Source organism: Anser brachyrhynchus (assembly GCF_964034855.1).
Source record: "Anser brachyrhynchus genome assembly, chromosome: 13".
In the NCBI taxonomy this organism is placed as follows: Eukaryota; Metazoa; Chordata; class Aves; order Anseriformes; family Anatidae; genus Anser; species Anser brachyrhynchus.
Window position 1 is genome coordinate 13,720,206 of NC_137708.1, and position 15,627 is coordinate 13,735,832.

The 15,627-nt window shown below is 38.6% G+C and overlaps 2 protein-coding genes across 12 annotated transcripts in view; both read left to right on the forward strand.

Annotated features, from left to right (window-relative positions):
• MTM1 (myotubularin 1) overlaps positions 1-12,533 on the forward strand; it is a 39,950-nt gene extending 27,417 nt beyond the window's left edge. For 5 of the 8 annotated variants that reach the window (XM_080554017.1, XM_080554012.1, XM_080554014.1 and 2 more), the window contains exons 11-16: positions 1,334-1,519; positions 2,105-2,311; positions 5,263-5,355; positions 6,209-6,322; positions 6,675-6,851; positions 9,250-12,533. In XM_080554017.1, the coding sequence (XP_080410143.1) occupies positions 1,334-1,519; positions 2,105-2,311; positions 5,263-5,355; positions 6,209-6,322; positions 6,675-6,851; positions 9,250-9,417 (945 nt within the window). In that variant the 3' untranslated portion in view covers positions 9,418-12,533. The remainder of the gene's footprint in view (positions 1-1,333; positions 1,520-2,104; positions 2,312-5,262; positions 5,356-6,208; positions 6,323-6,674; positions 6,852-9,249) is intronic. The other 3 variants (XM_080554013.1, XM_080554018.1, XM_080554019.1) reach the window with 1 other exon arrangement.
• A 184-nt stretch (positions 12,534-12,717) lies between these two features.
• Positions 12,718-15,627, forward strand: part of MTMR1 (myotubularin related protein 1) — a 38,280-nt gene continuing 35,370 nt past the window's right edge. For 3 of the 4 annotated variants that reach the window (XM_080554006.1, XM_080554004.1, XM_080554007.1), the window contains exons 1-2: positions 12,718-12,907; positions 15,366-15,471. In XM_080554006.1, coding sequence (XP_080410132.1) covers positions 12,774-12,907; positions 15,366-15,471 — 240 coding nt within the window. In that variant the 5' untranslated portion in view covers positions 12,718-12,773. Of the gene's footprint in view, positions 12,908-15,365; positions 15,496-15,627 lie in introns of all 4 variants that reach the window. The other variant, XM_080554005.1, reaches the window with a different exon arrangement.

The following is a 15,627-nucleotide window of genomic DNA, read 5'->3' on the forward strand; positions in this document are numbered from 1 at the left end:
CTTAGAGAGACAGGAATTATTTATCACAACTCATGGCATGGCATGTTTTTCCCGTCTGTAGGAGATGCTGTGATTTTGCAGCTATCTTCAGAAAACCTCATCAGTGGTATTGTCCTAAAATACGTGTGGTTTTTATCTTTCCTCCCTTGTGAGCAGACACATCCTCTGCTATCCTCCTCGGGTAGCAACAAAATGCTCGGAGAGCAGCATTACAATAGACTTGTTTTAAATTTCTTAATGATCTAATGTTTAGTCTTCAACAGTAGAAATTGATGGTAGGAAAGTTATTTTAAAGTATATGTAAAGTATACATAAATATTTTTACTAGTTTAAGAATCCTAGCATTGGCCTTTAAGAACTTAACTCTTAAGTGTAGCTTGTATTTAAGCTTAACTCTAAAATGTAATTCTACTTGGCCAAAAATTTTATTGTTTTTATCTATTTAAATATCAGTTCAATTTTAGTAGTAAATAACTAGGCAGTTTAAGCCCAGGAAAGATTTTTTGATAGCGAGTTTGCATTGGTAAATGTGAAATTTACTCTGGTTTAAATTAATGGTGTACAGAAATAGACACATCCTTTTGACTGCATTTCTGTCTAATTAGTATAAAAACAAACAAATGAGCAATTTTATTTCCAGAAAGTGCTGATCTAGTATGTTACAAGTAATTGCTGTTTTGTGTGATGTACTCTACATTTTAATTTAACCTTTGTAATTTGCCTGGAAAGTTGATTTCTTTTGTGTTCAGAATTATAAGCTTGTTTAATCCCTGATGGGAAAAGTGAACAGAAATGAAGAAAAAATATTGACAATATAATGTCAGACAAGGAAAAACTGTTTACCACCATTAAATCTCTAAAGTAATAAGGAAGGTATAAATGTCCTTTGATTTTCAAAACAACCCTGTCCTTCTGTCCTGATATGTGTTAGTCCCTTACCTAGCTGGTTCAATCCTATTCAAAGGCTTCCAGGCCCAAAAGTGCAAACAACCTTTTTAGTGTAAATTTAAAATAATTCATTTTCCTTTTTAGGGTGACTCCCTGATGTATTGAAAGGAACTAGGCTAGCTGGATCAACCTGAACGTCTTTCTGGCCCTCTGCTATATTTAATATACTTTGTCTTTTTGGATGAACGGAAGCTGCTGAGTATTTGTTTTCTGCAGCATTTGCTCCTCCAAAGCTTTCATCCGTCTTAAACGAGAGCAACAAACAAAATGAAATTATACTTTATTTTCTAGTTAGGCGTCATAAATTGTCAGTCCGTTCTCCCTCTTTTTAAATGCTGGTACAACAATATAGGACTAAAGTTAATTCTACATCTCTTGTTTGTAGGCGACTGGGGGAGGATATGAAAGTGAAGATGCATATCCCAATGCAGAACTTTTCTTCTTGGACATTCACAATATTCATGTCATGCGGGAGTCTTTGAAGAAGTTGAAGGACATTGTTTATCCTAACGTGGAAGAATCACACTGGTTGTCGAGTCTGGAATCAACCCATTGGTTAGAACATATAAAGGTAATTTTTTAATACTTATTTAAAATTGTAATTTACTAGTTGACCTTTGAACCTCTTGTATCAAGTACATCTGTACAAAAATATTGGAGTATTATGCAATCAATCCTACTTAATATTTTTATTTTAAGTTAATATTTGGAAAATAAGCCTATTAGAGGGATAGAAGTGCCTTTTTCTAACAACTGAGATGCTTCAGTAATTTAGTCCAAAGAAAAGAACCAAATGAAATACAGAATTTTGGAGAGTAATTCCTATGGTAAATCTTCTTTTTCTGTTAAAAAAAGAAGCTTATGTTCTTCAGTTTATCAAGGTTACTGTTTTCTGCCCCATTTTTAAGAATTTGCTCTGAGATGAATTAGATCTTACTAAGGGATTAGGGAACCAATCTGTTCCTCTATTTTTATACAAGAAATTTACTTGATCTCCTACAAGATTCTTTTCCAATTAACTATGCCATGCTCTGTATGTCTTTTAATGGAAACAGTATCAATTTAGATACTCTGTAGATACAATGAAATCAATTTATTTTTGTTAGCATGGTAAGAATGGTAACACTAATCTCCTTTATTGTTTGGTGTCTGTTAGCTTGTCTTGACAGGAGCTATTCAAGTGGCGGACAAGGTATCCTCAGGGAGGAGCTCTGTGCTGGTTCACTGCAGTGATGGCTGGGACCGGACAGCACAGCTAACGTCGCTGGCTATGCTGATGCTAGACAGCTACTACAGGACAATTGAAGGCTTTGAAGTTCTGGTGCAGAAAGAGTGGATAAGCTTTGGACACAAATTTGCATCGGTAAGAATTGGAAGATAATTGCGAGGGCTATGCAACGTTAACGTTACAAAACGTTTCCAGTGTTAAATTACTCGTTGCGACAGGGTCGGAAAATTCTTCTTGTTATTTTGGAATTCTGACATCAAACATCTCTAGGTAAACCTGAGCAGAGCATTTTTTGTTTTGGGCCTGTTTGGTTTTAATTATGCATGTCCTGTACAGCCTTTTAAAAGTGCAGAATTGCTAGTATAACTGTGGTGACTGAGCAGAGAAAACGAGAAGGCAGAAGAATGATGGCCTCCCAGGCTTTTCAGAAAAAGATCAAATAAGGTTGGAACATGAGGCTTTATTTCTTCCCCTATTCCTGCTTTCTCCACATTTGTACTGTTGTAAATGTCACGGGAGGCAGATGAACAAGTCTGAGCAACGTCTTGAGTGATGTTTTGAATGCTTCTTCTCAAATGTTCTAGAACTTGTCATAATAGGTCTCAAAAGGCTGTCAAAGAGTTGGCTCAAAATGCCACCTCTAGTTCTGTTCAGGCTTCTTCTAGATGCTTAGAAGGTTAAGGGGAAATTGTAGTTTTTAATATCCTACTCATGTGTAATGCACCTTCAACAGAAGTTACTTAACAGACAGTTTTGTCCCCTGTGGAATATTCTAAAGGTATTACTTAGTGTTGCTAAAATCAGGAAAACGGGCAATCTGGAAAATGAAAAAATGGAAAAGTATACCTATGGGTGTATTTCATGCCTGTTTTATGGTTGTAGGAGTGTCTCAGTCATTTGGAAATCCCATGTGTTGCTGTTCAGCATGAATCACTTCAGCTTGCCATCTTTGATCTGACATTCAAAAGGTGCTGTGAGCCTTAGGAGATTTGCATCTTGGCTGTTATGAATATCAGCTTTAGTCCAGATTTCTGAGTCCCTACCTGTAGTCTTTTAGTACTGATCTTACATAAACCTTTCACGTACTGTGTTGGTGTAGCCACAGGAAGACACTGGTTTGTCTTTTTTATTCCGGTTGTATTTTATTTTTTAGTTTTAAAACGTTAGTCATAATGCAGATAAGGTTAGGTTGTATCACTTGGAGACCAGTAGCCTAATGACGATTTAACACTGAGCTTAAAAAAGAGATCTGTATGTCCTTCATTATGAATAAACTTGAATCATCTGTAGGTTTCTTTACTAAACCATTAATTTGAGTTTCAGTAATCAGAGCAGTCTTTTGACAGGAAATGTTTTTCTCCTACTAGTGAAGTAGGTCTTTTAGACCCCTTCCAGGTGACTAGCTCAGTCCACTGGGTCATCTCTGACAATGTGGCAGCAGCAAGGATGATTTTAATTGCTTGCCTTTGCTTAAAATACTGCCTTATTTTCTCAACTTGCTCACTGAAGTAATACTCATTGGAAGTGGTTGAAGCCACTCTCCTTTAAACACGTGCTGTTTTCTGAGAGGATTGTATAGTTTGATTTGATGGGTTGTTTATCTTATAGTGAATACGCTTGCTCTCTAGAGTGTCTATAGAATAAAAATAATGCAAGCAGAAAGTATTTTGATTGTATGTGCTCTGCACTTCAGTGCCTTAAACAAGGTAGCTGATAGAGGCTTCATATTTTCAGGTTATCCGAGTTGCAGTTTGGATGTTTAAAATTTAAACAAACAAACCTACAGAGTATATCCTGACTACTTAATAATTCCTGACAGTGTTTTATATTTAGTGAAGCACTTAAGTAGTTTTTTTTTTGTGGGAAAAGAATCCCCTACCCCAGCTTTTCTATGTATAGTGAGCTTACCGCGATATCCAGATGGCAAAATAGCTTGCTATGTGCAATGTCGTTGTTCTAATAATGAATTCTATTATAAGAAATGGGACAGGGAAATAATTACAAATGGGAAGATACTCAGGCGTATACAAATCCTTAATAAGATCCTACAACTGCTAACCACAGTGGAAGTGGAAGGACTTTCCTTTATGAACATATGCAAGACCTGCGGATAGATACCACCTTTTTTAAACTGAAAACTTGTGAGCAGCGTGGCCAATTTGTTTTGCCTGTAGTGCTATTCTGGTAATTCACTGCTGTTGACTAAATTTAGCCACAATCCCTCATTTCCCTTCATTTTCTGCCATTCAGCTCTATTATTTTAAGTTATCTTGCAAATCATATAAATCATTATATGTTACAGAGAAGTGTAATGACTTCGTCATTTGTCACGTCCTTAAGACATTCTGCCTGCTATCTTACAGGCAGATAGACATCTTGGTTGAACATACATGCTCACCCTCACCCTTTGTCTCCTCCAGGCAAATATGTTCAAGTAGAATTACAGGATTTAATAATATCTGTTTTCCTTGAGCCTCTTATCTGTTTTCAGCTATCAAATGTGAAAAGGAAGGGAATAGCTTTTACCAAACGTACTTTTTCTATCTGTGGGGAGAATTCCTTTGATTGTTACTGTGGTCTCCTTTTCAGAATAAGGTGGCTCACCCAAACTTGTAAAATACATGTTAATTTTCTGTCAAGAACACAAACATTTCTTTGAGCTCAGTCCTGTTCCCAGTCTCTCAGGGTGTATCTTCAGGTTCAAGCGTGGAGGTGGGGAGAGAAGAGAATTTGTGCAGATAGTTTCATGATACAGGTTCTCCAGCGGCTTAAGTTACAAAAGAAGATAAAGTATGTAGCTTGGCTTTTGACAAATGTATTATGTAAATATAGTTCAAAATGTCTTATTTGCAATATAATGGATGCTTTAACAATTGTATTTTTCTATTACATAGACCTTGGGCTTTTAATAAAAGGACTTCTTTGGAATAGCTCTCCTCCATGGTACAATAACTAATTTTGAAATTGTAAGAACAGGTTATTCTGTTACGGAAGTGGTTATATTCTAATGCAAAATAAGAAATGGTGTCTATCAGCCATAAAATGGACTGTTTTCGTTAACAGGAGGTTGTATTGCTTCGTTTCAGAGAATAGGCCATGGTGATAAAAACCATGCTGATGCAGACAGATCGCCCATCTTTCTCCAGTTTATTGATTGCGTGTGGCAGATGTCTAAACAGGTACGTTACGTTATGCTTCAGAAAGTAATGCTGTTAAGAGGTTACTAAATTCAAAACCTAGGTCTTTAAAAGATATATATTTCAAGAGGACAGACTACCTCTGTGCTCTGACAGTGTAGTAACAAACAGTATATTTACTTTTAAGCCATACCATCTCTCTTCCCAATTTCTAAAAGTTGTATCCAAGTGGTAGTTATGTTCCTTGATACAGCGCAGTGGTCACACATGCAAGGATAGTGTGTATTGGAGATGGGCTTGTTGGAGACACGCTGAGAGTTGTGACCCAGCAGAACACTTACAGAAACTACAACCAGCTAGCTTGGTAGGGTCTGTGTTTCACTTCATAATTTTTTGTGAAGCTGTTCCTTGAAATACCCAGACAGTGTTGTTTTGTCAAAGCTTGAAAAGGAAGACTGGGAGGTGTTGAGTGTTGTGATTTAAACATATCTTCAGTAAGTAATGAAACGAACTTGGTCTGTTCAGGGCCAAGAATTAGGAGCTAGGCCCTTATTTTCTTATACGGTGCTCTGCTATAAAGAGGGCAGTATGAATATCTTAACCTTTCTCTCTGTTACAAATGTAACAGTAACTGTTTAGTATTGTATTCTCCTTAGGAAATAAAGATCAGAGTATTTTGAGGGCATAGTTCTTTTTAATGACTAGTTTGAGGAGATGGAACACCTCGTGACTTCTGAACTCTTATTCTGCTATGAAGTATATGGAAGGATTATGTTAAAAATTATTTTTAAATGTTTTCAGGCTTCTAAATACCTTTCTTAGTCTCTTAACCAGGGCATGTTCGTGTCTCTCTGTTTTTGCTATACAAAGAACAAATTTGCCTCTTCTGTTTTAGTTTCCTACAGCCTTCGAATTCAACGAGCAGTTCTTGATTACAATCCTGGATCACTTGTACAGTTGCCGGTTTGGTACTTTCTTGTACAACAGCGAATCTGTTAGAGAAAAAGAGGTCAGTCAAACCACTGATCGTTTAATTGTATTGCTATCTTGGTGCTAGATCATTACAAAAAGTTCTGATTGTGTTGTATTTACTACATTCCTTGTATGACAGTGTTTTTGAGCTGGCTTTATTCTCATGGTAGAATAGTTGCATGGTAAATTCCTTGATTTTGGTAGCTTAAAGACTATACAGTTGCTAAAATACTCGTCAAAAACTGTTTTAGGAATATTTCTAATACAGTAACTTATACAATTCTAAGTAAATCAGAAGTGTATTATTGTTAGAATGTAACCATGGCTTCTGTGATGGGTTTCCTGATTCTGTGCAAATATTTACAGTTCTTATTTCAATTTCATTTCAGAAAGTGACTGAAAAAACATTGTCATTATGGTCTTTGATAAACAGTGAAAAATCTAAATACACCAATCCCTTTTATAGTAAAGAGCTAAATCGAGCGCTCTATCCAGTAGCCAGTATGCGTCACCTTGAGCTCTGGGTCAATTACTACATTAGATGGAACCCAAGAATTCGGCAACAAGTAAGTGAATTGTCTAAAATGTATAAAATGCTTGGAGATGTTGGAAGTAGGTTTTTGTGTCACGGCTAATTTGTAGAATAGTATCTGCAATCTGCTCATTTTTTAAATATATTTATAAGGATAGAAGAAAAAAGATGAAACTGATTAAGGATTTTGGGTTTTTTTGTTCTTTTTGACATCACCCAACTCTTCTCATAGCACAAAGCTTATTTCACTGAAAAGTCATCCTCAAACTCTTTTGAGCCTCTTTTCTTGTGGGCAGGGTTGAGAGAGCATTTTTAAGGGCTGTGGATATTACTAGAGGGTGAATGACAATGCTTAGAAGTAGTGCTTACTGAACCCTGGGGAGTTAGAGCACTGGCATCACAAGCACGCTTCACTGCATTTGCATTGTCTTTCTCCTTTTTCTGGGAGAACATACAAAGTCCTTTACAAATTAAGATGGGCTATTCAGTTCCTCTTTTAAAACTGCTATCTCTGTTGATGGTTTATGGTAAGTTTTTTCCTGTTTGTTGGGTTTTTTTTTGCTAAAACTTTGACCCAACATCATTTACACTGTGTAAATACTGGAGGAAGGCTGTTGATGATTATACCAGCGAATCAGATTGAAAATCCAGGAACACTTTTATCCAACTATACATAATCTATTTGCGCTTTTAATGTTTGATATCTGAATGCTCAATTTTTGTTAGTCGTGCTAAAAATCTAGGCAATATGGCACGTAAAGATAGTGTACAGAGACTTATTTGTCCTGCTTAACAAGCTGTGTAGTTTTGAGTAGTAGAAAACAGAGGAGCGATTTCTTTGACAGAAGCAGTGTTCACAGTCCAGATTCTGGAATGAATCAGGAGTTTTCAAGCAATGCAGTTCCTCTTCTGCAGCTGATCTCCTATATTATTTACAGTACTCTAGAGGCTGTAAGGAAGCCAGACAATATGCTATATCTTCTTGCAAGTATGTCACCAGTTTTAATTTGAAGTTCTCATTTTAAGGCTTCTGTTGCTTGCTGTGAAAGATGAAGGCATTTCGTAAAAGATGAATCCAAAGATATCACTTAGAAAGTGAAGAATTACAGGGTACGCAAACTAGCTGTAGTAAATCTACTTTAAAGTGGACTTTGCTATTATTCAGGAAAAGTTTTTGGCAGGAGTTTCTTATTAGATATGCAAACCCTTGTGATAACATCCTGTGCTTCTGCTAGTAGTAACTCCTTTTCACCATGTTTATATTCAAAATGCAACAAATTTGTTTGCACGTGAAATTTACGCGTCATCTTGACTTAAGCATCTGAGTGGTGCATGTGTGGCATGAACCAGTTTTTTGAGATGACCTACCTTAGTGCCATTACGTAGAACCATGAGGGCATCGGACTTCTGTCTGATGAAGAGTTTGTGTCACAAGCAGCACTGTTAACCTTACATCTCTCATCATCCTAGTAACTAGGTTCAGTCATTGATCCAACTTCCACATTTGCTTCAACATTTATCACCCCCTTCTCTGGGGTGCATAGCAAGTGGTGTGTCTGAGAGTCACTGGTTCAGCTGTTTTTGACCTGGCAGGGCATTTAAATTTGCTTCTGCAAATTTTCTGTTAATAACTCTATGGGCAGAGAATTGAGAAACAGCAGCAACTTCTTGACAGGTATATAACAGCTGAAAGTAATATAAAGCTCTGTATCTGCTTTGGACACTCATAACATTTCTTTTCCATTTATTTCATTACTCTATCTGTATGAAGGAAGCTAAGCTTAAAATGGGTATAGTTGTTTTTGCTGTGAGTAATCTGAAAGCTTGGGTAGTTGATTTTTAAACACATTCAAGTCTGTTCAGAGAATTCTCTAATAAACTTTTGCATTTATTTCACTTGTTCGTTTATATATATTTGCAAAGTTACTGTTTAAAAAGAAAATGTAATTCTAGTCAGTAAGAGTGGTTATTTAATGTGAAGATTCGGATTTCATCATAACCTGATCAGTATAGCTAAAAACTTCAGTCTGGCTAACCACGTTTTTAGGGAAAGCAAGACATTTGAACTCTGGAATCTAAAACCTCTTAAGTAAGGAAGAGAAAAGCTGTGGGCAAGGTATTCACACCTATCTTACACACAGTATTAGATAATAAGAAAATAAAATCCATATGCTCCAGGAAATTCTGCCTCATTTTTATTGAGGTAGGAAGAATTGTTTTGAGTAAAGCAAGATTTTGCTTTGGATGAAAACAACTTGAACCCAGAGGGCTCTTGCATTATAGAATGAAATATTTCTCTTTAGCTACAACTTGGTACCTATGTTGGAAACTAGAAATACTAGGTACTACCAGGAAAATTATAGATACTGCTGCAACCTGTATAGATGTACTTGGACTGAAGTGATAAAGGACTAATACAGATCTCTTTTCAGCAGCCAAATCCAGTGGAGCAGCGTTACATGGAGCTCCTTGCGTTACGGGATGATTATATGAGGAGACTTGAAGAGCTACAGATCACAAATAATGCTAAGATAGCCAACTCATCAGCTTCATCAACATCTCCCTCACAAATGATGTCCCAAGTACAAACGCATTTTTGAAGAAAAAGTTGGCTTCTTTCTCTATTGTAATAGCAAGTGGTGCTTAATATAGATCTATAGTATAAAGAAGAATATTTTAATGCCTTACGTTAGACTGTCCTAACACAAAGTATTTTAGACTGTCTTCATTTGAGGAGGACTTCAAAACAGACGAAACCAACTCTTCATTTATGTGCCTTTCAGAACCTGTGGAGTGGGAACATGAATAATCAGCTTCTAGTTATGGAATGCTTTGAGTTATCTTGGAAAGCCTGGTACAATTGAATTGAAATCGATCAACCGTTTTCCTAAGAATGCTTTAATTTATTACATTGTAGGTTGTGTTCCTGTAAGGGAATTCATGCTCAGTCTCGGTTGTGAATAAACACGTTAATGTCAATAGGAATATTCACATTGTGTAAAATTAGGTATGTGTGTATTCCTGTTAGGAATAAGACTGTGGACTTCATGAGGCAAAAATAAATCACATTGTAAGATTTCAGAGAAGTGTTGAAATTTTCTGGTTACCTGAGAATTCCAAATTTTCCTTTTCCAAAATAAGTGAAAATCTGGAAGGAATTTCTCTGATAACTTCTCTTTCTAACTAAACTGTTCAAATAGCCCAGTAGGTATCAAAATAAAAGAAAAATCTATTTTTTATTGTAACTTTTTTGAAAAAATGACAATTGTACTGGATTCTGAGAAGTCCTGTTTTGGTTAACTGTTGAACATTTCAGTATATTACAAATTATCACTGTTGGCTGTTTGGATTAATACAGAATAAAATGCTTCTAAAGAAGGTTTATATAATTAAAAACATACCCGCAGGGACATTGCTTAAATATCCAGCAATAGCCATTGTATTAAACCTTGAATATGTCTTATAAAAAAAAATGTGCCTGTTTAGAGGAGCTTTTATACCAAAGTAGGCAAAAAAAAAAAATCAGTTATGAATACTGTTAAAAACTTGTAAATTTCTAGTTTTCTGTTTAATGTATATTTAACTTTTGTTTAGTGAATTTATTCTTAAATATTTAAGGGGCTTCAGTATATGAGATTTGCATATAGCGTGTGCACTTATATTGAACCTTCCAGTGAATTCTAGTTTGAAGTCTTCATTTCAGAGGCTTTTTTTAAACCTTTAATTTGTTTTTTTCAGGTTTTTTTAATAGCTGCAAGCATTTCTTATGACAGCACAGACCTTGCTACTTGATATTTAATTAGGATTTTGCATATTCTCAGAAGTTTAATGATATTCAGGCAAACTTTGCAATTCAGAATCTGTTGAGGACTGATACTGTTATTTTAAAGGAGTTGTTTTGATGCTTGAGACTTCTATCACTGTAAATTATTGTACATGTGAGTTTTGATCTGCAGGATATAATAGTATTATATATAAATTAAGTTGTGTAAGTATACATAATATAGTTTTAGAAATTCTGCAAGTTTATAAAGTGTAAATATTTTGCATATGAAAAGTAAATTTAAAGCTATAGTTCCATAAAGTAAGTCAAAGTTTAGAGGACATCTGAATATTTTTAGAAACAGTATTTTTTTCAAAGAAATAAAAGTGTACCGCATCTTGATTTGATTCAGAATATACACTGAGTTGCACTATTTTTTTCAGGGAAGCTCAGAGCATACTGCATGTGTGTTCTAAATACAAGTGATTTCTATGACTTACTTTTGTCCTCTAAATTTCATTCTCCCTTCAATGTTTTTCGGTATATTTCCAAAATAACATTTAATGCCATGATCCTCAAATCGTGGCTTGTTGAGGTAAATAAGATGCATTGCTTCAGATGAAGGAGGATACTCAATTGATCATGATATACTTATGCTTTGAAAACTATGCATACTCTGGTATATTTGCCTTCTACTTGTGGTTTATAAAGTTTATAAGTTGTGGAGTTTTAAAGTTTCTAAACTTATACAAGTTTATTAGAGTATTTAAAGTTTGTGTTTGAATTGAATGCATTGGTGACATCTGAGCAGTGTGGAGGAGTTCAGAAAATATAATAGTTTTTACTGTGTAAACACTACATGTTAACCTATTGCATTTGGGGAAGTGTAATATAATGGAAAGGATCTTTTTGCACTTAGCTCATTACATGTATTCCATTCTTCATGTTACTGCTGTGGTTGAATGCCATTCTTTGGAACTCTCTAACATAATAGCTATGTGCGGGCTTGATTTTTTTCAAGCCAGCAAGTAAGATACTTGGTTTTAATTCTATTTTTTGGTGGCAATATCAATTAGACAAATGTAGGGATGTTTTAAATCCAATGCTTTCTGGAAAATACTACTTTAGAGTTCTTGTGAATGTAGGCATACAAACTGATCAATGTTAATAGGAAGCTTTTCGTCTTTCCGTTTAAAGGAGTGATTTGGGCTGTCGTTCTGCAATGCACTGCGAGGCAATACACTGTATCTGTACAGTATCTCCCCAGTCAGTCAGTCCCCATCCTCTCTTCTCAGCTGCACTTGTGTGGGTTTTGCATAGCAGCTTCAGAAATAACTGAAGTTAACAAGTTACTGTAGCTGTGGTAGCCAGGAACAAAATACAGAAAGTTCTGGAGGTGGTGAGTAAGAATTAGGCACTGAGTGCCTTTTTCAGGAGAGGGAAAAATGCAGGGCTGAGATGTAAAATCAACAGCTATAAACACCTGATAGCCGGTGTGAAATATCAGTCTCAGAGCTGTATTTTAGTGGTGGCTTTTTCATTTTTATTTTTGTATCCATTCTTCCATGGACCTGCGAGGTTAACCCAGTTTTTGTACCGGGCTCCCATTACATAGGAAGCCGTTGTTGGACGCCTTCTTTCTTTGCTGTTAGCCTTATCCCTCCCAGCGTCGCTGTTATGGGTATACCCTAGAAACGATTTGCATACTACCTCCTTTCGATGTATGTTTAAACTCTGCCTTCAGCTCTCTTTTTGTTTTGTTTTGTCTCATTTCGGTCTAGCATTGTGTCACACAGAAGGCAGGTGTCTATGCCCAGCCAGGCCTCTGAGGTGTTCTCCTCGCCTAACATCCTCAGCTGGGCGCTGCTTTATAACCCTTCGGGGCGCAGAGGGGGCTTGCGAGCCATGTACGCGTGTGAAGGAAAAACCAATAAAGCTGTCACTTTGAAACCACCCGCCTCAAGCAGACGTTTAATTGCCGGGGTGGGGGGGGGAAGGCAGCCGGGGCTCCCCCTCTCCCTCAGGCCCGCCGCCGCCATCCTTCCCCCGCCGCACGGGGCCGCTGCCCGCCCTCCCGGCGCCGCGGAGGCCTGTGGGTAAGCCCCGCCGCCCGCTGACAGCTCTCGGCCGCCGCCGGGGCCCGAGCGGGGCCGGGCTGAGGCGGCAGGGCCGGGCCGGGCCGGGCCGGGCGCAATGGAGCGGGCGGCGGCGGCCGGGCCGCCGGGGGAGGGCGGCGGCGTCGTGAGGGGCCGCGCCGGGCGGCCGGGGGTGGTGGCGGCGGCGGCGGGGGCCGGGTCGCGGCAGGCCAGCACCGAGACGCTGGACAGGTGAGAGGGGACCGGGGGGGGGGGGGCGCCGATCCCCGAGGCTCGGCCTCGGCAGCTCGGTCCGGCCCGGCGCTGCAATCCGGCAGATTTCCCTCCCCGGGCGGCGGCGGCGAAGTTTCCTGCCTGCGGTTGCGAGCTGCTCGCCATTACCGGCAGGCCTGCAGGATTTGGGGTTTTTGGGGGGAACTACGTAACTTCTCGTCCGTGCGGAGGCGGAGGAGGCTGCTCTCGCTTTTCGTTCTGTGTTGGTGCCTAAGTGCAAGAGGCGGGTGTTTGGGCGCCCCCGGTTCCCTGGGAGGCGGGGGGCAGGTGCTGGGGGGCTCCGTACGCGGGGGTTTGCCAAGTCCCCCTCTGTAGCGGCTGGCAGAGGAGTTCCCTGCTTTACAAGTTTGCGCTTGGAGACAGGCTTACTAACCTAAAAACCATAAACAAGCTGAAATTTCACCTACATGAAGGAAAGAGAACACTGGACTTCGGAATTGGTGCCAGGCTCCACATTTACTCGCTTTTCTGTTAGGAGAAACCTGGGGTTTTACATCTTTTTAGCAAAGGTGGAAATCAAAGGCCCAATATCTATCACTAAATTTACATCTTTTTATTCCTTCCTATTGTGCTTTCATACCTCAGTTTTCATCTTTTTTCTTCTCCTGATCTTGTTGGACCCTGAGAAAGTTATACTGATGGTACATCATATAATTTATTTGTCGGGACGGGTGCAGTCTAAGCTGGTGTGCGTGACCTCAGATGGAACAAAACACACGGGTGTGCTTCCCGTTTCACAGGCAGTGGTCAGACACTGCTGCCTGCGATCTGCGTCCTGCGATATACACCGATATACACCGATATACACCTATACGGCCTGGTGTGCTGGGCCTCGGAGGTGTGCGTGCACGCACGGTTGTTTTCCTCCTGGCATTAAGTTTGTTGATCTAGTGATTCCTGGGAAGATAAGCCGAAGGGAAATAAATCCTTTTCTTAATTAGCTATTTGGAAACAAACTTAGGCTAACCCTAAAGAGATATACTGGAAATCAAGAGACGTGAGGGTAGGTGAAATAAATGAGCTCAGGAAAGGATTACTGTAGATTTCTAGCTCGTTCCCTATTTTGCAAAATTTAAGTGAAAGTTTCTCTAAGTGAGCTAACATGAGGGTTAGAGTATATTCCGTGTTCAAGTGGGAATATCATAGATGTCTTACTTGCGAAGTAGCATTTTGTGGCCTGGTACTGTGCAGAGTTCTGCAGGTGGGGAGAAAGCTGCCAAAGTTTGTCAGCAAAGTTCTTAACTTCATGCCTGAGAAACCTCTGTGTTGGCTGCATGCCCCTACCTGTAGTAGCACAGTTAACATGAAGAAAGACCTCTAGTTAAGTAGTAATTTGTCATCATCTGCTGTTATCCCACCCTCTTAACGTCCCGGTTGTACCTGTTCTGTGCTGGCTACGTGTATGTAGTTATTCACTTCTTTGTCACGGGACACTCGCAGAATCCCAAGCTAATTTGTGAATGAATTTTAAAAATGAATTGAGATGTTCTGTTTATGTTTGACTTCCGAATAAGCGTTAAGTCTGTACAAGCGCCTAGCTAAACTGTTTGAAGGAACAGCAATTATCTAGTGCATGAGCTGAGCCTGCGTGCCGCTGGCGTTCCCAGCTTCTCATCAGATAATGGCACGTTTTGAAGCATATCTGGTGCACTTCACAGGGGCTGGCAACAAACTCGTAATTGCTCTTCAATGTCAGTGCTGTGTTACTTGTAAGCTATGCTAGCTCAGGCAACGGCTCTCAAAATGCATCATCTCTGATGTAGTGCAGTTCTGCTGTTCAGATTCGTTGTCTTCAGGGTTCTTCTCAACAGCCCATGCTGCAGAATTCATTGCTGTGGCATGGGAAGGCCAGTCCTGAACTTTATTCAGAGATTATTTAATGAATAGGAAAAAAAAGTAACTAAATAGAAGCTACTCTTTAGAAAATGTGTATTTTCTATTTCTAATATTAGTATAGAATACAATATGTCAGTAGTACACGTTTTTAAATACTAGTGTAGAGGAATATAATTTTAAGGAGGATTTACTAAATAATCAGGAAATAACAATACGGAAAGTATAAGGTGTTTCTGTCAATTGATTAAATCCGTTGCATGGATGGTGTTAAGAAAAATATGTGTGAATGTTGAAAAAATTACACTGGATAATGAAACCAACGTTTTTGTAAGCTCCCAGGTCCCTAAGCACACTTTTGAGCTATTGACAGCGCTACATCTCTGATAAGATCCAGTGAAATTCTTTTCCCTGATTAGCTCAATGAAATAATTGCGTTCTGTTCTCAACAACAACAAAAAAAATTTTTGTAATTTTAATGATAATTTATGGCCTTCTTTTGTATACGTGCTCAGTGGCTATGCTGTCTTCAATATACATTTTGAATTATTGCTGAATAATTTCAAATCTTCTGTTCTTGTAGCCCTACTGGATCACATGTTGAATGGTGCAAACAGCTGATAGCTGCAACGATTTCTAGTCAGATTTCTGGGTCTGTCCCTCCAGAAGGCGTGTCCAGAGACTACAGGGTAAGTGACTTGAGGGGTGCATTGGTTTGGCTGAGATAAAAGTGAATGATCAGGAAGGTCCTTACTACCTTGATTATCAGGTGGTAAGTACTTGAGTGGTCTCCGAATGTGTCAGAACTAGAGACATCTCATTATGCACCGGCATCTTTTGAGTCT